At 46.1% G+C, this 24,625-nt stretch overlaps 1 protein-coding gene across 2 annotated transcripts in view; it reads left to right on the top strand.

Moving 5' to 3' along the window:
* Positions 1–24,625, top strand: part of SPRYD3 (SPRY domain containing 3) — a 686,433-nt gene that overhangs the window by 70,348 nt on the left and 591,460 nt on the right. For both annotated transcript variants that reach the window (XM_078687310.1, XM_078687302.1), the window contains exon 2: positions 22,932–23,078. In XM_078687310.1, the coding sequence (XP_078543436.1) occupies positions 22,951–23,078 (128 nt within the window). In that variant the 5' untranslated portion in view covers positions 22,932–22,950. The remainder of the gene's footprint in view (positions 1–22,931; positions 23,079–24,625) is intronic.

Raw genomic sequence — 24,625 nt, 5'->3', positions numbered from 1 at the left:
AGCCCAGATGCCACTGAACCGTCCCCCAGGGCGATTGCTAAGCCGCGGGCCGTACCGCAAACCACTCAGCCGCTAATCCAGGCCTCCGTGTTCGGAACGGGCCTCTGCATGCGGCCGCCGTCCCCTCCTCCTCACCTCTCTGCTCCTGTGGGCCCCGCAACTGTCTATCGCCACCTCGTCTGGGTGGCAGGTCTGCAGCAGCAATCGGGCGGTGGGTCAGCCGATGCCTCGCGCCTATGGGTGCGTGGGCCGGACCTGCCGAAGCCACACCAGACCTCGCCTAGGGCGGTCCCGAACCTCGAGCCTACCGGCTCGGCTGCTACCACTCCTGTCGTCCGCTCCTCCCCCAAGGCCGGCCGCGACTGCAGGATGCGGCGCGGGCCCCTCGGAGACGATCGCTGTGGGCGCACCGTCCACCCAAGATCAGCCCCTTCTGACCACCCGGGCCACAGGGGATGCCAGGCGAGCTAATGGGGTCGCTGAAAAGGGGCTCCGTGAGGCCGGAGCCTGTGCTGTGGAAGGGCGACGGCGGGAGCTCAGAAGGATGCGTCCGCTCACGCCGCCATCTTGGCCACGCCCCAACCATCAAAATTTTTGAAATAACACCCAGCAAAAAAAGTTAAAGACCTTGATTAACCATACTCTCCGAAGAGTAAAGATAGATCCTGCCTCATGTCAACTGCTGAGACAGTTACAAGATACTCGAAGGAAATTAATCTGGCGACTTAAAAAAGAAGCTGAGGCCTTCTGCGGAAAACTCCTATACAACGCCAAAGCGAATAATAGCGCGCAGTTTTGGCAAAAGATCAACAGTCTGATCTGTGAGCGAAGTCAGGGGATCGAATCCTATGCCACTGAAGAGGCTTAGATAACTCTCCTTGGCACACATCTGAATGAAGCTCCTAAATCTTGGAAAGAGTCATACAATCGCAAAAAAGTCTCCAAAACATGGACATCTCAACATAAAGCAGCTCTTGTAAAAAATCAGGAATTCCCAATCACGAATGCACAGATATGTAAAAGAATCTCAAAAGGGAGACGAGAGGGCGCACCAGGTCCAAATGGTATTCTCCCAATTGTGTTTAAACATGAGCCGGAATATTGGGCTGTCGTCTTCAAACCAATGTTTGAAAAAATCATGCAGTCCTCAGCAATCCCAGGATCATGGAGAGGAACAATTATCTCCCCAATCTTTAAAAAAGGAGATGGCTTCTTGGGTCGTTCCTATCGTCTTATAGCCCTACTTGATAATGAGGCGAAATACTATGCGGGCCTCTTACTCCAGGAGCTAACGTCTTGGGTGGAAGACAACAGCAATTCCGTACAATCAAACCGGCTTCTGCTAAAACCTGGACGACCACTAACATACTAGCCCTATCGCTTTTGATTGACTTTGCACTTGTGGCGAAACAACCTTTATACCTATGATATATGGACTATAGCTCTGCCTTTGACCATGTCAACAGAAACATGCTGTGGCAAAAATTTAAAGATAATGAAAATTCCCCTGCTGCTGTTTAACTAATTAATCCTCTTGCACAGTGATACCTAAGTCCAGGTCAAACTAGGCGCGGGGGAATTTCTATCCAGGAAGATCCCTACAAGCACAGGGGTAAAACAAGGATGCGTGCTCGCACCAACATTATTCAATCTTTTCATGCCTGAACGGTCAATCTTACTGAACGAAAGTAATTACCATGCACCCAGGTTAGGGGGCACCCAGCTGTCCAATTTATTCTACGCTTATGATCTGGTGCTGATCAGCCGGACTCCGATAGGCCTACAGGGACTATTGGATATCACATCGCAACATTCTAAAACAAACAAACTCAGAATCAATCCAGAAAAAACTAAAGTCATGTGCATCACTAATCGAAAAAAGAAAACAACGAACAACTGGTTCTTGGACTCAAGGAAACTGGATGTGGCAAGCAAATATAGATATCTGGGGGTCATTCTAGACTTCAAGGGCAGCTTTAAGCCACAATGCGAGGAAATAAAATTGGATTAATGACTGCGGTATCTTTAGGAAACCTAAAAAATATGACCACTGAACCAAGCCTCCTCCCTCTAATAAAGGTGATTCAGGCAAAACTGATACAATCTATCACCTACGGAAGCGAAGCGATGAGAGGAAGGGACTCTGAAACGGTAGATCGTACAGTAACAAAAGCATTGCATATGATCTTTGGCTTGCCGAGGTACACATCACCCGCGCAGATTAGGTTCGAATTTGGGCTCGCAAATGAAGAGCTGGCATGCAAAGGAGTATATTTAAAAAGCTGGTACAAAATAAGCGGGGGAGAAGCAAAAACACTCCACGCTTTCCTTTGGAAGGAACTGAAAACTAAAGAAAACTACCCTGCAAGGCTTTACCTGGAGGGCTCAATAAAACACCTGGGGTTGCATCAACTATGGGATCTGCAAGGGCCCTTGGCGAGCTTCAAAAAACCAGTAAATAACCTTGTCAAAAAAGAATCTCTCTTGCAGGACAAAGCCTTACTGGTGGAGCGAGCATATGGCTGGCTAACCATACAATCTTACACCAAACTCAGGCCCCAAACATATCTTCAGACCAGCTTCACCAAAAAGACAGAAGTTTTTGAAATTTCGCCTAGGATTGTTGCCCTCTGTAAACCACTATGCCCCTTGGCTGCGTCCTTCCACGCCAGAAAAGTGCCGCCTTTGTGGCAACGGCAAAGAAAACTTCATAGACCTCATAACCATCTGTAGGATCTGCTACGAGAACGCTGGAACCTTTTGAGAACATTATTCAACAAAAAACTGATATGGTTATGCAGGCAAGCAGTCCTGGCATGCTTCTCCAGTGAAGAAGTCCAATTGAGCTGCAGACTGGTAAAATACCTTGAAGTCGTAGATGCCCATCTTAACAAAGGGAAAGAACAAACAGAAAAAGCCAAATTGGCTTGGATGTAGGGCAGAAGCCAGTGCCACAACCTGCATGAAGAAGGCACAGCACTCACATTAGCGAAAAAGCAGGAAGGACAGTGACTGAACCCACTGCAACACTTGTACCCTTAGAGCCAAAATAATCGGATGGAAATGAGGGCCCAACTGGTATTCCGCTGTCCTTTAAGCTTTATTGCTACAAAGCACAAGCTAACGTGGAGGATAACTTCTGGTTACCCAGGCAAGTTTTTCAATGGTATGATAGAAGTGAGACAGGTTTTGGGCCAATCTTACATCCTGCCTGTATTTTTAATAGTTTTAGCTTTAGCATCTTTTAATCAGTTTTTCTTACATTCTGCCACAGTATTATCGTAATTCGTTATGGCTGCTATAGATACACAAAACTGATTTTTATTGATGATGGTTTGTAATGGTTTTAATTAACTGTACAATGAAGTATTACCTTACGCCACCACCGGATGGAGATGCCATTTGTGATCTGCTAGGCATCGACGGCTGAGTTCGTCTGCCTTGGCGTTCAGAGAATTTGCCAGGTGTAGAACCACTAGGAATGCGCCCTGCTATTCCAGCCATGCCCAGAGATGCAGGGCCTCTTGACAAAGGGTCCACTACTCCAGCCCGCCCTGTTTGTTGCAGTATCACATGATGGTGATGTCTTTGAACACTTGTACCAGCTGGACCCTGTTGGAGGGCAGATAGACTTTCAATGCCAGTCAGATCACACGGAGCTCCAGCAGGTTGATGTGGAGTCTGGATTCTGGCCGAGACCAGAGTCCTCTGAGAGCCACCTCTCCCAGATGGCCACTCCATCCCAGGAGTGACTCATCTACTACAACCGTGTGATCTGGTTGAGGAAGGGAGAGAGTACTGCCTCAATAGCGGTTGATAAACCACCACTACAGGTCCTGTGCAGGTCCCTCTGAGGTCTGGACCATGTTGGAGAGATTCCCCTAATGCTGCGCCCACTGGAACTTCAGGTCACAGTGCAGAACCTGCATATGCCATCTGCCACTGCCAGGATGCAGAAGGCCCAGTAGCCTTATGGTCCTTATCCCAATCCAGGATAGAGGCTGAAACATTTGTATCCTAGCCTGAATATCCTGTACTCGCTGCTTGGGAAGTCGGACCCGAAACTGCACTCTGTCCAGAACAACTCGGATGAAAGGGAGAATCTGAGAGGGAGTAGGATGTGACTTTAGCATGTTGATAGCGAACCCCAGCGAGTCCAGGAGGTTCGCCGTAGTTTGGAAGTGGGAGACGACAGCATTGTGTGAGTTCACCTTTAGTAGCAAGTTGTCGAAATTCGAGAAGACTAGCACCCCTGATCTGCTCAGATGAACTGCGACACCACCATCAACTTAAGCGCTGGTACACCTAAAGGGGAGAACAGTGAACTGTAAGTGCTCGTGGTCTGCCCTAAACTGCAGGTAGAGCTGATGAGCAGGCAGGATGGGAATGTGAAAATAGGCGTCCGGCAAGTCAAACACTACCATCCTGTCTCCTGGGTCCAGGGCAGCCAAGACCTAAGCCAGAATGGGCATCTTGAACTTTTCCTTTTTGAGATAGTAGTAGAGTGTTTGCAGATCTAGGATAGGATGAAGACCATTGTCCTTTTTCGGGACCAGAAAGTAGCAGGAATAACAACCACAGCCTCCTTCTGGCGCCAGGGCCTTCTCTGTTTCCCTTGGCCAAAAGAGTCAATATTGCCTCCTGAAGTAAAGTCAGGTGATCCTCCGTCAGGCGTTTGTAAGTTGGAGGCATGGAGGGAGGGGTAGTCTCCAAGGGGAGGGAGTAGCCCCTTCGTACTCTCTGGAGAACCCACCTTACCGTAGTGATGCTATGCCAGTGGTGGAGGTGATCGCTGGTCCTGCAACCAACTTACTGCCCATGATCTGGAAGGGCTGGGCTAGGAAGGTTTGGAGGCTGCAGGGGGCTGTGGAGGGTTCTGATTCTACTTCTGGCTGCCTGACCTGCGGGGTCAGAATGAGGTACGCCCGCATGGAGGTTGCTGAACTTGCGCTGTCTTGTGGCGCGGGTATGGCTGATGCGGCAGACTGGGGACGCCTAAGTGCTTAAAGCGCTCCAGCGCTATGTCTGCCTTGTTTCCGAAGAGACGGGTGCCATGAAAGGGCATTTCCATGAGCGAGTTTGAAAAAAGGTTTGCACTGGGCAGAAGTGCTGCTAATACATCTGTGCTAACAACTATATCATAGATATGCAAACAAATAAATAATTGAACTAGATCCACATGATATACCAAAATATATTCTGTTTATTATTCTTATACATTTTTCTTTTCTTTTTATTTCTTTGGTTTGTGACTGTTATCAAAAAATCTTAAATGTCATTGCATACAAACAAACAACAGTAAAAATGGTTAAAAACACAAGGTTATTACCCCATTTGATATATCAATTAACATGATGAGGTATGACCATACAAAAGGAAAAAACAATCAAAAGCTGAGAAAGAAGAGAAAAATATTTGATGACAATAACAATGATGTATCAGTAGATCCTGGGATATAAAGCTGGAATTGGATGTTAATAGCCAAAATTAATCAGGAAACACTCGTCGAAAGACATAGATGTCACCAACGCGTTTCAGTCATGGACCTTCCTCAGGGTGAATCTACCAGTGGCATACTAAAATGCAGAAAAAATAACAAACATATATCTATGAAACAGATGTGAAAAGCACTAAACCCCTAACTATAGACAACCCCACCCTCCCCACATAATTCAGGCTTCTAAAGGGCAGTAACAATGTGGCCTTCCAATCGCACCAAAGTGATAGAAATAAAAATAGCTTAAATGAAGGGAAAAGACCCCAATTGCCCAATTCATTCACATGACCAAATCAGTAATAAGGTGATGCTTCTAACTTGGGGTATTGAATACGTCCTATTTTACTAAATGAATACTTACCTAACAATTATATGTGTTGAACACTATCATACAAAGAGTCTTGTAGGCACTGTTATTGATGTTAACTTTCTCAGTTTTGCTCCCACTCGAGGGTATGATACCTATGATAATGATATAAATATACAGAAATGTACTTAGGCCTGATGCCCAATATAGTAAACCTACATGATCTAGTATAGATATCCTATTTGGTATTTACCTTCAATAGTGAAGTTCTATAGTACTCAGAGTTGTAGAGGAACAGTAACACGTCCGATAAAGATGCATTCAAGCATGTGAATGAAAAACCTAGTGGAGAAAAATTTACTTTATGACAATCTGATATATTTGTAAATCCGAAAAATATCTGCAAGCTGTTTGCCAAAAGAGACAAGGGAGATTCTTACCTCTTTATTTTTATCTGTGTGTTTACCTATGGTTGACAGGCGAACTCCATTAATCAAAAACCTCTGGGTAGGGGACGTTTATATTGCAGCCAAAAATTCAAATGGAGAACAAGATAATGTCTATAGTATGGTAAGAAAAAAAGAGAAAATCGATGGATGAAAAAAGGGGATGCCAAAACTTTGGCACCGACCTCATATATTACTCTTAAGGCTGAACGTGTGTGATGTGCGTAAAGCACAAAAAATAAAAAAACACACATCAGCGGGTATCTTGCAATACTATGAGTAGTCACAATAAGAGACAGATATGTGGGTAATCATAATTATGGAAATCGCCAATAAAGAACTGGGCAAATTACTTGGCGTGCACCTAATGGCTCCTTTTCTGGTGTTGATAGATCTAAGAATAACGCCCACAAACTACCTAGTGAACCAATAGACACCTACGGGCGCCAAAAGCTGACCGGACAAACAATGAAGGCAAACCCACCAAATGCCTTTCACATCAAATTAAGCAACAACGGCATGCGATACAGTAAGGGGAGATTTAAAACTGATGAGGGCCCCCACCACGCCCGGTAGCAACCTCAAAACGATAAAATATGCCTCGGAGGGTAAAATGGGCACTAATGGAGACCCACCCCACACTGAGAAGCAACCTAGAAAACAGCGTGATAGTCGAAAAGCTCACCGATTCCATGAAAAAAGATGTCTCGGAGGGGAAGATGGGCGCTAATGGAGACCCACCCCGCACTGGGAAGCAGCCTGGAAAAACAACATAATAGCCGATGAAGAACTCACCGATTCCATAAGAAAAGAGAGCACTGCCCTTGCAACAAGAGAGGATGATGTGCCAAAAGAATCTATGGCCCGCACGGCAAAGAAATAGTCTGTGCGTGCGCCTGCTTAACGTAAGAACATCATCACCATGTGACCGGAGTTTGTATTTCAAAACAAATAAGGGCTACTATGTTTGTAGTCTATAAGTCGCAAACAAACTACAGAGAATTTGAGGGTCAATACCTGAATAAAAAATGCCGAGAATACTCAAAAACGAAATCGACTTATATCGTCATAATTATTGACACATAAATGTCGAATAACTTTAATGAATTTTCAGTTGCCGAGTATAAAGTCGAGACAATGATAAATATGCTAATGTCTCCTGTAGAACAGAACAAAGAAAAACTGATTTAAATGCTTAACAGCGGTAAAGCACGATCGTGTCTAACTTGGATACAAGCTGCTAATCGCAAAAACTTATGTGATTGGCCTCGAGATGTTAGTATAAAGATATGCTTTACGGATGTATGACATTACAACACATGCTTTTACATCGCATGCTTTTACATCGCAGTTTTTACAACGCATACCATTACAACGCATAGCGCTTTGGGGTGCTGGATAGTGAATAGTTTAATTTACTATTCCAACTCCAGTCCCCATGGACACTAGGGAAGGTGTTGGATAGTAAATTAAATCTATTCCCTATCCTAGAGCTCCCCCCAGCGCAATGCGTTGTAATGGTTTGCGTTGTAAAAGTTGCGATGTAAAAGCACTGCGTTGTAAAGGATGTTTCCCATGCTTTACTGATGACGCAAAACTATACTCTGCTGGTAGACCACAGAGGGCTAAATCTTGAAGCCAGTAGTTATACAAAAATAAATTCTTTAAATTAAAATTAAATGCTCTAAAAAATGAATTGAATTTTATGGCCTGCTCCCAGGGTATTTCCATATTCAACCCATTGGTGGCAGTGCCCAGTTGGAATATCCAGTAAACTTCTCGCATTTTGCGTATGGCTTCTGCGGACTTATCCTCTTTAGGATATATCTGTTCTAAAATGTACCACCGAATGTCATCTGGGGTATGACTGCTCTCTCTGTAGTGGCTGACTAGGGGTGCAGCTGTTTTATTGGTTCTGACAGCCAATCTATGTTCAGTAAGTCTCTTGTTGAAAGGTCTTCCTGTCTTCCAACATATCCCAAATTGCACGGGCAGACTAACAAATAAACAACGTTAGAAGTTCTACAGTTGTTAAGATCTGTCGGTACAATTTTCTGACCATTGAAGGTAAACGTCGACGCTTCAATGGCAGTTTCACATGGTTTGCACTTGGTGCATTTGTAGATGCCCGTTACAGGTGTTAACCCTGTGATGCTCAACTGTTTCGTCTGTCTAATGGCACTCATACGTGAGCGTACTACATAATCTTTTAGATTTTTATTCCGCTTGTATGCAAACATGGGTTTAGGTATTCTATCTTTATCCTTGTCTGCATTGAGTATCTGCCACCTAGAGAACACTGCTTGTTTCACTCTTTCATTCAACATGGAATGCCTGGTAATAAAGATTGGTCTTGTGTTCTCTGATTCTTGCTTATTGGTATGGAGTAGATGTTGTCGGTCAAAAAAACGGGCCCTCTTATGAGTCCCTTAATATTTTATTTGGATAGCCCCTAGCCAGGAACTTCCGTTTCATGTCTAAAGACCTCACATCGAAATCTTTGATATCTGTACAGTTACGTCTCAGGCGTAAAAATTTGCCAAAAGGTATACTGTTTTTTTAGGTCTCGGCTGCCGACAACCTATTGTGGCCGTGTCTCCTTTCCAGGAGACACTCCTGGCCGCGCGCATCGCCTTGGAGGCGATTTCAAACGAGCAAGCGAACGCTCGCTGCATTCTCTCACACACACACACAGAAGCGCCCATGCATGAACGCACGCACATACAGCCTCCCCCACACACATACACACGCGCACGCACACAGACACACGAGTGCTGCCCCCCCCCGCACCCCGCACACCGCACCCCCCAGCCCTTTCTAACTTACCGGGGCAATCTCGGGGGACTCCGCCGCTGCAGCTCCTGCCAGCTCCTTTCACGGGGCTCCCTCTTGGTCAAGGGAGCCCCGCAACAGTCGCCTAACCTCCTGCTGGCGGGCCCGGGGTTCTCCACTGCTCACAGGAGCCCCGGGCTGCGATACGCATGCCTCCTCTTCCGGTCCTGACGCGCCCCCGCCCCCGTCACAGGCGACATTGCCTGACTTCCGGAGATGGCCGCTATCAGTATTCTAACGTGGAAGTATTCAGGTCGAAATAGCAGAAATGTTTATTTTCGTCAAATAAAAATAGGAACCAAAAAAGAGGCCAGCGACACATAATCCCGTGATATAACGCAGCCTTGCACTACCCTCGTTAAAGAAAGGATCAATCCCAGGCACTCACTTTGATGACTGAGCAAAATGCTCTGTCCAAGGTGGCAGGCTCATGTTCATCGTCTAAAAAAAACCCATTCCAAATGGAAGGCTACGTTATGCCTCCGTTAAGACCGTATACCCAACCAAAATGGTCACCACACCGTGTCTATTTAACGAGTTGGTTCCATTACAGGATATCCGAACGTGTAGACGTGATTTTGTTCCAGTAAAAATGTCAGCTACATTCAAACTCTCGCGAAGTAAAGACCAGCGTGGATTGTCACTGTAAGACTATATTCGCTCTGCCGTGCCCCCGGAGGACTGAATGCAACCGTGCTTTACATACCCATTTTGCCTTCTCGAAAAACAGAGTGCAGTTCTTATACACTAGTCAATTGCGCAAAAATATGTTCTTCATTTATATAATGCTTACCACCCTTTACTAGGCGTTAATGCGCTTTACGCCGAACTGATAATAAAGGACGGATTAATTAACTATTCTGACTTCAGACCAACAGTGATCAAGGGAAGTCGCCACATTTCAATCCCACAACGGGGGTTGTGATAGAGTCGTTGAGAGGCTATAGGGAACCGCGGGTTGAAACCTCGTTGCAGGAGGACACTGCTGTATTTTGTTTTCTCAGGTTACACGGATCTTCACTTGTCAGAGTGACACTTTTGGAAAGAGTCTGAGGGTGGGTTGTATAGGGAAGCTGCCACATCTGTGCTCCTGCTGAACCCCTCCCCCTCCCTTCCAAGCATTCATGAGGTGCGGCAGCCCCATCCCGCTCTACATATCGGCGGTCACGGGGCAGCAATAGCCTCCGAATCTTGCCAGAACCCCGCTCCCCGTTCCTCGCAGGCAGGCAGAGAGTCTGGTGCAGCAGCAGTGTCGGGTAGAACAGCTGCGTTTTCTTCTGCAGTAGCCGTCACGGGTGCAAATGCTGGGGTCTCTTCCGCAATAGCTGTGTGGTGCAGGCAGCAGCACTCTCGGGTGCGGCAACTGGCTGCGGTCTCTTTCACAATACCTGTGCAGCCTGCAGTGTCTGGTGCAGCTGCGGAGGTTTCTTCCGCAATTGCAGTCTGGCCCAGGTAGCTACTGGCTCTGGTGCTGGCAAATGAGGTCTCTTCCACAGTAGCAGTGCCCGGTGCAGCCAGCGGTCTCGGGTGCAGCAGCTGCGGTCTATTCCGCAGTAGCAGTCCCAGGTCGCGCCTGTCTCCGGTGCAGCAGCAGTCTTAGAGGGATCCTCACACCAGGGATGCCTGCCGCCAATGAAAGAGGGTGGCTGGGATGTATACAGCCTATCTACTTGGCCAGTCGCTGCAAATTCAGTTTTTAAGTTGTGTATTTATGAGTGAGTGCGTATCCTGCCTCGAGTTTAACTCTAGTGCCACACGTACACTTACAGGCAGCTTGAGCATGTCAACATAACATAAATACTTTAAATAGCACCATGGCAAGTCCTCTCAATACAGTTGCTTCCTGGGCGCAGCCGGCCAATAATTGAGGAGTCAGCTGCACTCTTACCTTGGCCTGGGCGCCGTCATTTATACACCGCGAGCCTGCATCAGAAAACACGTCTCCTGGTAACTGTAAAGAGTGGGCGCTGCAAACTGTGCACGAGCTTTGGGATTCATTCACCGTCCAGAAAGCACGTGACCTCGCAATGTACTAGTCCCTTCTTTTTTCTGTCGTAGTGACTAGGGTGTCACGCTGAGCACTAGTGCAAGCGAGGAAGGTGACCCCTCCAACCACTTGTTTGTGTAGTGAAAGGGGCGGTGCAGATGGCCCCGAAGTCCCCGGTGTCACTGCACCACTGACACCCACGCTTCCGAGGACCTCCTATGCGGTACTGCAGCACAGCACAGATCTGCAGGACACCCTTCATTCATATGTATGGCTACGTGGGTCAGGGGGGCCCGTATAGGGCATGGTGTCGTATGGCTATTGGCCAGCCGGTTTGGCATTCAGGGCGTATACAGACCAGATGAGTGCGCGGTCCCTTTGATGTATGTATGTATGTATGTACAGGAATTTATATAGCGCAAATCACCGAGCGGTTTCTAAGCGCTTGCTTAGGGAACCCGTCCTGGTATTCCCCTGTGAGATAACCCCGGCAGGGTATCCGCAAGGTGAAAGCCAGGTATCCCGCCGCGAGGGGCCGTTGTGGAGATTAAACAAGCTATTGCCCAGAGTCGCAGAGTGTGAACCCGTGAATAGAGTAGGCACCGGAGCGAGAATTGTCAAGTCCATGGACATTTTAGGACTCGACCCCGCCGAGCCGGGAATTGAACCCTGGTCCCGGGCTGACCTCTGCTTCCAGGTCTGCCTCCTCTAACCAGTGAGCCACACTTCTCCACATGATAGGAGCTTGCTGCAGTCGTGACAGAAACCAGACGAGTGTTCACATCCTCTGCAGGTATCAGAGCGCTTTAAATCAGCATGCTTATAACAAGCAAGACGAGCACTCTATATTACTGCCAACTTAGCTTAGCATAAGCAACAGCTAACCACTAACAAACAATGTTTATATACCAATTGCAAATAAAAAAAAAATGAAAGCAAAGCATTGTCATTTACAATGCCAGTAACTCAAACATTAATGCTGCGAGACCTATTGCATTGCAAATGCTTGTTGTATATCTGGATGGAAACTGTCGTAATGCAACAAGCGTGTTCCTCGCAGTTGGCTTGACAAACAAGTCAACTGAGAGGACCCCGCCATTGCTTTTGATAAGGATATCCAGATATTCCACTTTCTCCTGACTTATGGTGTAGGTAAAATGTATATTTACGTCAGTAAGATTGATCCACTCCAAAAAATTAGACATTTTCTCTTTTATCCGTCCAAATAAAAAAAATTTCATCAATGAACCGTGACCATTTCCATGAGCGAGGCCTGGATATCCCATGAAAAGCCAGAAGTTTTCAACCAGGCGTGGCGTAGAACAGCTACTGTCTATGAAAGCGTTCTGCCCAGCAAGTATGTTGTATCGAGGCCACAGTGAATGGCATACTTTGCTTCATCTCTCCCATCTGATACTGCTTGGCAGAAAATGGCCTGGGCCCCCTCCAGGACCTGTGGCAGCACTTGCACAACGGTTTCCCACAGGGAGAAGGTGTAGTGGCCCAATAGGCATGCAGTATTCACCGACTCCACGGCTGGCGGAAGAAAGAATTTTCTTACCCCAACTGTCCAGCCTCTTGGATTCCCTGTCCAGGGGTGAGAAAGGGAATGCACCGTGGGAGGTAGAGGCTTAAACCACCAAGCTCTTGGGGGTAGCGTGGTTGGTGAGGAAATTTGGGTTGGCCAGTGCAGGACGATGGTGGCATACAATTGTCCTATTCACAGGAGCCCCTTTGCTGGGCTTGGACCAGGTTCCCAGTAGGATATCAGTTAAGGTCTAGTTGAAGGGCATCAAGGGTTCCGAGGAAGAGACACTGGCTACAGGACCTCTGTCAAGATATTTGTCTTGACCGCCACAGAAGGGAACGGAAGGTCCAGGATCTCAGATGCCCTTCGCACCCTCATAGCATATGATGGTCCCTCCTCCATAGCTATGGTAAGGAGAGAAAGCAGGCCAGCATTTGGAGAGGTATCTAGTGCTGGCCACATCCAATTCCTCATACCAGTCCATTTCTTGGTAAGGTTGGACTTGTAAAGGGTCCAGTCACTCCTCCAAATCTTCCTCCGTTCCTAGCTCTTCAGAATAAAGCTGAGGAAGTGACTTAGGTAACGGTAGACGATCCGGCTTCTGGTCATCCGGTATGAGAATGGGACTGGCGGCGTCATGAGTCTGTGTCTGTCGGGGCCAGTGACTGGAAGGTCTCAATAGCATGACCAACGTCCGTCTGGTCCCATCGCTGGTTCCATGGGAGGTCATCGGTGCTGGAACCACTGGTGTGGAACCCTTGGAGTCTCTGGGGCCCAAAGGCGCACCAGTAGGGTCATGCCGCCCAAATATGAGGCTCATGGCATCATAAAATACTTTTAGCTGGGCAGGGATACATCTGGCTCTTGTGAGGATGTTATGTAAGCCAACGTACGCTTCAACTTATTTTTTGGTTTTTTGTGCTTCCTACCTGGTCGACTCAGTGACTTCGAGTGGGTGTGCGAAGACTTGGGACTTCCGAAGCTGTGCTCGGACATTGCTCTCTACCGGGACCGTGAACGACACCTCCAAGGAGAGAGACGTGCAGAGCGCCAGGCAGTTGATTTTCTCAGGGGACAGGGCATTCGAATGATCTTAAATGTAAACGTCATTCTCCTTATGGCACAATGTCCCAGGACCTTGAACTCCCAGCTTCATCAAGCGGTGACCCTCTTGCAGGGACTGGGTATTGTCATCCGTGAACTAAAACGGGTCTTCATTCCCTCACAGAAGGTGATTTTTCTGGGTTTCATAGTGGGCTCTGTTCAAGCCTCCTTGAGTCTTCGGTCCCGGAAGATGGCCAAAATCGGCCACGAGTAACGATAGACTATGGCCACGGACGCTTTCCTCCAAGACTGGAGTCTGGTGAACAGTTATGCTTTTCCACCATTCTCAAAGATCACTAGGGTGGTGGCCCAGATAGGTCTGCAGGAGGCAGAGGTTTCCGGTTCTACTGGAACTTTCTTGGGATTCTCCAGTCCGACTACCCTCGGTTTCCTCATCTTCTGAACCCGGATGGAGTGCCGCACCATCTCACGGCTCCCTACAGTTGATGGCCTGGCGACTTTCAGGCCACGCTGGTCGCTCCCAGTCCTATCGCAACCAGCTGAAAACCTCTTGTCTGAGGCATGAGCAGACCGTACCACTAAACGATACCGTTCCGCCTGGACAAGATGGGTTTGTTGGGGTTTTCGAAGGCACTTGGACCCTGTTGCAGCAGAGGTCGTTAAGATTTTGAATTTCTTGGCTGATCTGGCTGCAGAGAGCTTGGCGTATCGTTCTATTAATGCCATTAGGTCAGCTATTTCCACGGGCCATTCCCCGGTAGATGGGGCCCCTGTGGGGGAACATCCTTTTGTTTGCAGACTTCTTCTGCGAGGTATTCACCTCTCATTGCCTCCAGAGCCGCATTACTCTTCCATACGGGACGTCGATCTGGTCTTGAATTAGTTTCTTTCCTGGCAACCGAATAGGTATCCCTCGTTGAAAGAACTCTCAGCCAAGTTAGCTATGCTTTTGTGTCTGCTCTCATGTAGGAGAGTTTCGGATGTCAGAGCCTTAGACGTTTCTGCAAGGGTTTTTTCCCCGGCTGGGGTTACCTTCACTGTGGGATGTCGCACCAAGTCTCATTTCCTCACGCTTCCATATCCAGTGCTACCAGACTTCCCCAAGTTGTGTGTTGTGGGTTGCTTCAAGGTGTATGAAGACTTGACACGAGTTTCTTCCTCCGTGACTGTCCTGACTCGTCAGAAGCGGTCGCTCCTCTTCAAGCTGCCTCCCCGACCTCACTGCGGCATCGTGACCTGCTTTGAGCTGCGCCCGAATTGCAGAATAATTTATTTACATAGCGCTTGTTAGAACCGGCTATTTCTGGTAGGCTAAGGCTGATGCCAAAGCCAGGCAGAAACCACCATTCTAGTCAGGGCAAGGAAGTCACACGCCAAGATAACCCCTGCTCACCCTCTAGGTAGCTTGGCACGAGCAAACCCGTAAAGACCGCACCAATCAAACAGGAGGAGGCATCGCCATCATCCACAAGAACACCATCAAAATCACGACCAGCTCTGATGATCTTGCAACCGCTGAACATCTCCACTTTCAGATCCACACCGACCCTAGGACCACACTTAGAGGCACCCTCATCTACAGACCTCCAGGTACCCGCAGTCAATTCAGCGATGACATCACCGACTTCGTCAGCCCACATGCCCTCGCCTCCGAGAACTACATTCTTTTAGGAGACTTCAACTACCACCTTGAAAACAAACACGACAGCAACACCACCACCCTTCTGGACAACCTGGCCAATCTCGGACTCAAACAACTTGTTGACACCCCCACCCACGTAGCCGGACACACGCTCGACCCTATCTTCACCTCCAGCAATCACATCTCCTTCGATCGCACCACAGCTCTCCACTGGACGGATCACAGCTGTGTTCATTTCAGCTACAAAACCACCCTGACCCACAACCGCCCACAACCTATTCCTCGGAGAAACTGGAACAAAATCACTGCCGACCAACTCCTCACATCACTCAACCAAAACCCTCCCACCCTCTCATTGGACCCAAACCAAGCAGCCACCAATCTCAAGCAATGGATCACCCACAGTGCTGACGAATTAGCACCCCTGAAAAAACACCACATCAAATCAGCCAGCAAAAAGGCCCCCTGGTTCAATGATGACCTTAAAAAATCCAAGAAGCTATGCCGCACCCTGGAGAAAACATGGAGAAAAAACCCAACCACCGACAACATGTCCACCTTCAAGGCAGCCACCCGCAAACACCACCAACTAATTCGATCCGCCAAGAAATCAGCATTCAAGGATCGTCTCGACAACAACACTCACAACAGCAAGGAACTTTTCAACATCGTCAAAGAATTCACCAACCCCACCGCAGCATCTAACGACATCACTCCCTCCCAAGACCTCTGAGATGCGTTATCCTCCTTCTTCTACAACAAAATTGCCGACATCCACAACAGCTTCGAGAATACCCCCAGCGTTCAACCCTCCCCACCCACCTCAGATCCTACTCCGCCAACCAACAACCTTACCGCCTGGAACCCAATCACCACTGAAGATACCATCCGCCTAATTAACTCCATCCACTCTGGCTCGCCAACTGACCCCTGCCCCCACCACATCTTCAACAAAGCGGACTCCATCATCGCACCCCATCTCCGTGATGTCATCAACTGCTCGTTCAACTCTGCCACCTTTCCAGAAAGCTGGAAACACGCCGAACTCAGCGCCCTTCTGAAGAAACCCACAGCAGACCCCTCTGAACTTAAAAACTACCGACCCATATCCCTCCTCCCATTCCCGGCCAAAGTCATCGAGAAAGCTGTCCACAACCAGCTCGCCGCCTTCCTTGAATCCAACAACTCCCTCGATCCATCTCAATCCGGGTTTCGAGCCAAACACAGCACCGAAACCGCCCTCATTGCAGCGACTGACGACATCCGAACACTACTGGACAACGGTGAAACAGTGGCCCTCATTTTACTCGACCTCTCCGCCGCTTTCGACACAGTCTGCCACAGCACCCTTATACAACGCCTCAGCAACATCGCAATACAAGGAAAAGCCTTGGACTGGATCACCTCATTCCTTGCTGGGAGAACTCAGTCTGACTTCCCCCATTCAACTCTGAAGCCACTGAAGTCATCTGTGGCGTACCACAAGGTTCTTCACTCAGTCCCACCCTCTTCAACGTTTACATGAGCCCACTCGCCTCCATCGCGCGCCGACACAACCTTAACATCTCTTACGCCGACGACACCCAGTTGATCCTTTCCCTCACCAAGGACCCTAACACCGCCAAAACCAATCTTCACGAAGGCATGAAAGAAGTAGCCGATTGGATGAAACACAGCCGCCTAAAACTCAACTCAGACAAAACGGAGGTGCTCATCCTGGGATCCTCCCCCTCTGCCTGGGACGACTCTTGGTGGCCTTCCGCTCTGGGCACAGCACCCACACCCACAGACCATGCACGTAACCTTGGCTTCATCCTAGACTCCTCTCTCTCGATGTCCAGACAAGTCCACGCAGTCTCATCCTCCTGCTTCAACGTACTTCGCATTCTCAAAAAGATCTTCCGTTGGATCCCCCTTGGGACAAGAAAGACTGTCACCCACACGCTGGTCACAAGTCGACTGGACTATGGTAACACACTATATGCCGGAATCACAGCAAAATTACAGAAAAAACTACAACGCATCCAAAACGCATCAGCGAGACTCATATTAGACATCCCCTGCCAAGATCACATCACCGGACACCTAAAAGACCTCCACTGGCTCCCCGTCAACAAAAGAATTACATTCCGCCTTCTCACCCACGCACACAAGGCCCTCTACAATCTAGGACCCGAATGCCTCAACACTCGACTGTCCTTCCACAATCCCACCCGCCAACTAAGATCGTCCAATCAAGCCCTCGCCGCTGTCCCGCGCATCTGAAAATCCACCATGGGTGGCAGATCCTTCTCCTTCCTTGCTGCCAAGACCTGGAACTCACTCCCCACTCACCTCCGCCTTACTCAGAACCACATCTCCTTCAGAAAAGAACTGAAAACCTGGATATTCGACAAATAATGAACCCCTTACCCAAGCGCCTTGAGACCCTCTGGGTGAGCAGTGCGCTATACAAATACCCGAACTTGAACTCGTGCGAACATAAACTACTTATTGCTCTAAAGAAACCTCACAAAGCGGTCTCTTCCCCCACTATAGCGAGGTGGGTGATCTGGGTCTTGCAAGAGGCGGGCTTTGACACAAGGCAGTTTGGAGCCCACTCTGCACGGGGGGCCATGCCCGTGAAAGCTTTTTCTTTGGGAGCTCGTCTGGATGACTTGATGCGGGCAGCAGATTGGTCCTCCGACTCTACCTTCAAGAGGTTTTATTTGAAACCATTGATAGAGGTCGCTCAGATGGTGGTAAGTAAGCTTTAAACTAGCATAATCTGCAGCCTCCGGTACTGACATAGAATAGCTCCGTAAAGTTAAGTTTCAATTCTATTAAGGACACTGAGGCGCGTATTATCTCACTCAATGCGCCTTTGGAGCAAGCCCTCTCTGTATGGTGGTAAGTAACCACCATACACCATAATGTTAATGACGCTGCAAAGAGTTTTTCTTCGGTGCCTTATGTTGTTTATTTTTTGCAAGGAAATGAGGGTTCGAAACAGGACCAGTTATGTGATCTTTGAGTACTCCGTGCGAAGAAAGATGAGGAGATGACATAGTGGAAGGACTATATGGCATAGTGGAAGGATTATATGCCATTAAGGGACGGACTATATGGCATTACTGGACATTGTAATAGGACTACTGTTTGGGATCTCCCTATGGTTCATGGGAGTTGATGTTTTGATGGAAGTTTTCTCTTTGGCTACTGTGGAATTTGTTACTGAATAAAGCGAAGAGAGATAAGCATAATCCTCGCCTCTGTGTCCTAAATAGAATTGAAACTTACAGTTACGGAGCTAGGCAAACTTCTATTTACGTTCAGAGTAGTTTTCCAATTTTGATAGTTTGGTCTGCTCTGTAGTGTCCTTCAGCAAAACCAGTTGCAGTTTTAAGAAGAGGTCACCCTTTCTTCAAGAATGTAAGACTTTTGTTATTATATTCTTATGTTGCAGAATGAGTATTTTGCTCTTAACCACTAGTTAGACACCCTCATTTCGATCGACTTATAGTAGAATTGGATAAAGGTGAATGGGTTTTGGATATACTCTTGGTTCATTTTGTATTTGACACTTCAGTTTTGGAAAGGTAACTTATTTGATAAATCACCTAAGAGTGCTATGTTGTCATGGTCTACCTCCTTGATTACAGTAAATGATCCAAGAGCGAATATGCTGTCTTTTTGAGGTTATGGGAATGCATCTTGATTGAACTGATACTGAATCTTCTGTCCAACAAGTGTTGTGTGATCTCAGGTAGAGTTCAGTTGCTGCCTGTGTGGAAACAAAAGAGCTTTTGCCTTGAAATCCATCTAGTTCGATTTCCCTTAGCACTCAGAACAATGTATACAGCCGACTGATCTGCGGAGTGTGGAAAACCAGTAGGAGTATCTCCAACTCTCTTGTTTGTATAGTTAACCAAGATGAACCAGTATTGAGACTACCTCAGAGCTGCCAGAGATTCATTGGGGTCAGTTTATATTCATGAGATCCCCGGTTAACTGGATAGGTCGGAACTCTCCAAGGTATTACTATATGAGAGTTCTTTATTTAATGTTAACCTAGACCATGCAAGATGCAAGGCAATTTCAGTGAATGTTAGCAACACATTGGCAGAAGGAAATAATAAAAATGCACATAAATGGAGGATTCCTAGTCTTTTTTTTTACCCTGCATTTGAATTTTTACAGGTTTTTTTTATTTTGTACAAGTACACCCTCTCATTACCTCAAACCTCCTTGGATCTTCTCTGATAACCGCACCCTTTATCAGTTCACTCTTCAGAATGCAGAATACAGATAGTCCTATTTGAGCATCTTGTATATAGGGGTTTTATAACTGTTATAATGTAAAAATCGAACTCGCTTGGCATCAGACCACAGTGAGAAGTTGTCATGTGTGAGGTAATCCGAATCATGATACACAGATTGTGTACATGGATAGACTCAATTGCGAACTTTAATCTTACATTGATGAATGTGAACAATGGTAAAACATTAATAAAATTAACTTCTATTCAAATATTGAGCAAGCAAATCAAAATCCCTATGAAGCAAAAGAAAACTTTCACATGGTGAATCCATCCGTAAAGAAATAATTCACCTGGCCCCACTAGGCACGAGTGATCGTAAGTGCTCTACTTGGTGGGAGTCCCGGCACCCTGACTCATTTTGAGCGTTAAACTTCAATATTTGTGTCAAGGCATTTTGGAAAATGTTTCTCATTAGAGATTCACATCATGTTGTTGTTAAAGGAAGAATGTCTTCTGAAAGCTTCTGGCTGGAATGAAGCGGCAAGTACAGTTTTGTTAAGAATTTTAAGTAGATTTGGTTGCTCTGCTTTTTATTAGTCAATGTATTGATTAGACTGACACTTCTGATACAGCTATTCGGTCATCATGCTCTAGGCATCATTTGATAATAGTAACATCCTACCCCTTTACTTAATCGGTCTCCTCGTGAAAATAAGTATTTGGTTAGTGAGAATGTAATTCTTGCTATGGTTGTTTCCTTTTTATGAATGGTGGCATTTAACAGCTTTTGTTATTTTATAATTTAAAGATCGAAGAAATCAGCAAGTATTACTTCATTAACAGTGTAGTAATAATAAGCAAATTAGTGTATTTTGTTTTCTAAATATGATATTTGTGATATTTCTGTGACTAGTAATGTGATGAATAATTAGTTCCAGTAGAGAATTCTTAATCGCTGAGCAATCTTTCCCGCATCCTTAGGTTAATGAATAGTTCGTTATTTATTTAGATAGACTTAATGAAGCTCTGTCATTTGCATCTGTTTGGCCACCTGCTATTTCAAAGAAAGTAAGCTATTGACCATCAAATAAGTTATTTCGCCTTGTCTTCACTGTGGTTGCTCACCATAGAATCATTTACTCAGCTTTAGAATTCATTTAGTGTTCTATTTAGGAGGCTGCTACATATACTGCTTAAAAGTTATGTTAATACTAGTCCTCTATGCATATGTTAAGGCTTCTCGTTGCAGGGCTGGGGGGTGGGTGGTGTTAACTTCAACCCAGAACAATTGTTTACTAGGTCTACTGATTACATTGTATAACTTCTATTTTCTGAGATCGGGGTGACAGTGCATACCATTTTCCTAAAACTAATAGTTTCCTTAAATGATGTGTTTTTATCTCTGAAACTTGTATTCTAGCTACTTAATAAATTAACCGGTTGTGAGTCTCAAAATATATTTGGGAAGGCTGTTTGTTTAGTCTGATCATTGATACGGTTTTCATCGTGGTGGGCAAACTGAACTCCAAAACCTAGTATTAGAGCAATGTTAATGATGCTTTGACTGCCAAACATTTGTCTAGTAACCTCCCACTTGTTACTGCTGCTAGCTAACAAATATCATTCTCTAACACAGCCAGACCAATGAGATTATGATGCCAAACTTGGGCCCGCCCATATAAAGTAGGTGTGGTACATATTTTAGCAAATGCCTGAATTAAAAATAATTCTCCCTGTTTGGTACCATAGCTCCAAGACCTGTATTGGTTCTGGAACTCTATTTTGTCCCTGTACATGTTTGTCCTTTGTGGTGACTATTTTAAGTAATCTGGAGACCTATACAAGGCTAACTGCTCCAGAAGAACACCTTCCAGGTCACAGTTGGCAACCCGATACTTCCCAGGGGTTAATTCTACTTATTCAACACAAACCTCATTTTCAGTGAGAACAGAGTCCTTCCTACACCCTCAAGTGCCTTTTACTGCACCAGAACACGTGCAAAAATGCAGATGCTCCAGAAAACCTAAAACAGTACACCAGACCACTGCACGCTCAACTCTGCACTATTGCCTATTTGCATTGCGATTTTATTCCTAGCAATACAACGCAACCCACCTACACACTCATCCTAAAAACACAGCACCAGAGCCACTTAGTTCGGCAAACTAATAACAAAACACAACACAGTCTGTGCATGCAGATTATCACCCATTGCAGACCAAAGAAGAATGCAGTGTCCAAAGGATCGTTCAATCATACCAAAACGGCTAGGACCACATTCCAATCCAAATAGAACCATCTTCAATTCTCATAGAATGGAATTAGGCCAGACACTAAGATACCTGCCTAACTAGATTTTGGTAAGTGTGAGCACCCAGAATAATGTGGATAGTCCTTTCCAATTCGCAAGCCTCTGCAACGCCACAAATCTGGTGGAAATGTGCTCTAAATGTGCTTCTAACATGACAAGTACTGGTGATTGTTTGCATTCCACTGTGATTTCAAAATCCATTTGGTGGAATTAAGACTTAAGTGGGGTGTAGTTATTTCTTCTCCGGTACACATTTTTTCTTTCATGGGGCTCGGTTCAGTTACCTGTCATGGAGCAAAAGTGGACCACTTTTTTATTACCTGGAACTAAAAACTTTCCACCTTTTTATATCTTTTTCTTGTAGCCTAACCTTTTGAAAATTATCACATAGTCCTTGTCTGAGTCGCCCATAGATATTGTCCTTTGCAGACTTATTCAGAAAAAATGCCTGACCTCCACAAACAGAGCCTTAAAGATTGGTGACCATCAAGCCTAGGTTCACCTCACTCCTGCCAAGTTCACTTCAGACTCCCGCAAATTCCCCCATGGCTCCTTGATATTTAGGAGTGTTCCTTTCTTTCCAGTCTGATGCGGTACTGAATACAGGAAGGTAAAATGGATAGAGATGAGTGGGTGGCTAAGAAGACAGCTTAGGAAGTCACGGGCCAACTATGCTGCTGAATCTCACATAAAGCCCTCAATGGGCAAGCAAGGCGATAGGCTGCAAATGATAGCAGGAAGGCCAAAAAACAAATTACATTTTGCTTATTTTCGTAATGGTTTGTCACATGTTTTTTCATTGTGTGATTAAAGAAGGGAGTATGTCTTATTCTGCTTTGTTTTGTTTGGCAGTAGTCCTGCATCGTAATTGACTCATTGTTGAAGGCTGGTTGGTTGATGCCAGTTCTGGCAGTTTGGCCTCAGTCATTTATTAGATGGGTGAATAGGAGGAGGTTCATATGCGGTGGGATGTAGTACGATCATGTTCTCTACCCGACTCATTTTTTCTGAGTCAGCTGTGTCAATATAGGTTTTCCTTCTCCATTCTGAATATAAAAATTCTCTATGTTCACAGATTGACCTCTGGGGAGGCCATGGATGATTTAAATCTCCACTATAGATTTCTAAATTGGAGGCGGCGGATCAGAGAGATCCGGGAGGTGCGGGCTATTCGATACCAGGAAAGATTCAAGCACATCTCCATTGATGGTGACACACTAAGGTAAGGTGTTTTAAAAACATTTTTTAGGTGGTGTGGCGAGGGAGAGCGTTAGTTTTGGGAACATGCAGGACAACTGGTGAAAGTAAGGTTGATCAGCTCTACCACACCATCTTCAATTATTAATCTAAATTCTGTGTTCTCTCAAACAGTAATCCTTATTTTATGAAACTTGATCCCACTTTGGACATTACTTAACAAAAATATACACACACCATTTGTGCTGAAAGTCTGGGGAATTACTGATGTCTTCTTTAAAGTATTCTGAATCTTACATCTTTAGTTGCTCTACTTGGTAACTGCTAACCATTGCCATGTACAGAGGAATTGTCCACTGTTGAAATGTTAAGCAGTTGCCATGGTGTCTTTATGATGACTATTGCACTTCAGAGTTTTCGTTGCCAGGATCTCAAGCTATCTCTTTTTTTTCTGTTTATTATTTTCAACCACAATCAACTTACATAGTGATCAATTGTATGAAAACGTGCTCTTGCAATCACGTTTAAGCAGTGGTAAAAACATAGTACATGCGATAACATAATGTGCATATCAGGCAGGATGGGTAGTGTCCAATTGTTAGTTAACAGCTAAGTAGCCCCAATATTCACACGTTATCGCCAGGATACAGAGCTGCACTGTAAGTATATATGTACTGCAGAGCTATATAATAATAAATAAAACTATCCCACCCTCCCATTCCACCCCAACCGCTCCCACCGGCGTGTCAGTTACTACAGCGGAGGATATCGCTATGATATACTGTTTCAGTATTAATTAAACAGGGCTCCGTATGTATGGCGGTGTACAAGACCATGGCTATATCAGGGGGGTGGGAACACACTCATACGCTCCTATATCTGTCTATCGGTTCAGTCATTTAGGAGGCTCCTTCTCCTGCCTGTTCGCTGGATTCCGACTCAGAGTCTGCATCTACAGCCTTCAAGTCCGTGACCAGCTTCTCCCATGCTCTTGCTGCTTCCAGCGCCTTATCATTATGGGACCTCTGTGCCTGCTGCAGGCGAACCATGCTCTCTCTCCCTGCCCATGTAAGCAATGCAGCCTTCCATCTAGCGAAGTTGGGCCATCCAGCAGCCTTCCAATTGGTTGTGATTTCCCTTTTAGCGAGCAACAGTCCCAGATCCAGGAATTTACTAGTTATTTTTGTCTTACTAGTATAGGGGAACCAATGCAGTAAGCAGGTGCCCTTGTCCGGAGCAATCTGCCGCTCCATAATATTGCAAAGTAGCGCCACCACACCTTCCTAGTAGGTGCCCAATTTCGGATAATTCCGTAACATATATAGCAGGCCCGCATCCACTAGCATACAGCGGGGGCACCGTGCCCTGTCTACATGGAAATATTGGTTTATTTTCGCCGGGGTGAGATATGCCCTCTGCAGTATAAAGAAATGAACTAGTTGGAACCTGGCATTTCTAGTGCTCTTCCATGCCCTCTTAACTATCTGTGACCAGACCGAGTCTGGTATTTCTTTGTTAATATCTGTTGCCCATTGTTCATGTATCTTCTGCAGTGGTGGCAAGCCTTCCCCA

Source organism: Lissotriton helveticus, chromosome 1_1 (genome assembly GCF_964261635.1).
Source record: "Lissotriton helveticus chromosome 1_1, aLisHel1.1, whole genome shotgun sequence".
Lineage (NCBI taxonomy): Eukaryota > Metazoa > Chordata > Amphibia > Caudata > Salamandridae > Lissotriton > Lissotriton helveticus.
The sequence above is the reverse complement of the archived record's forward strand: the minus strand, read 5'-3'. Positions and strand labels throughout refer to the sequence as shown.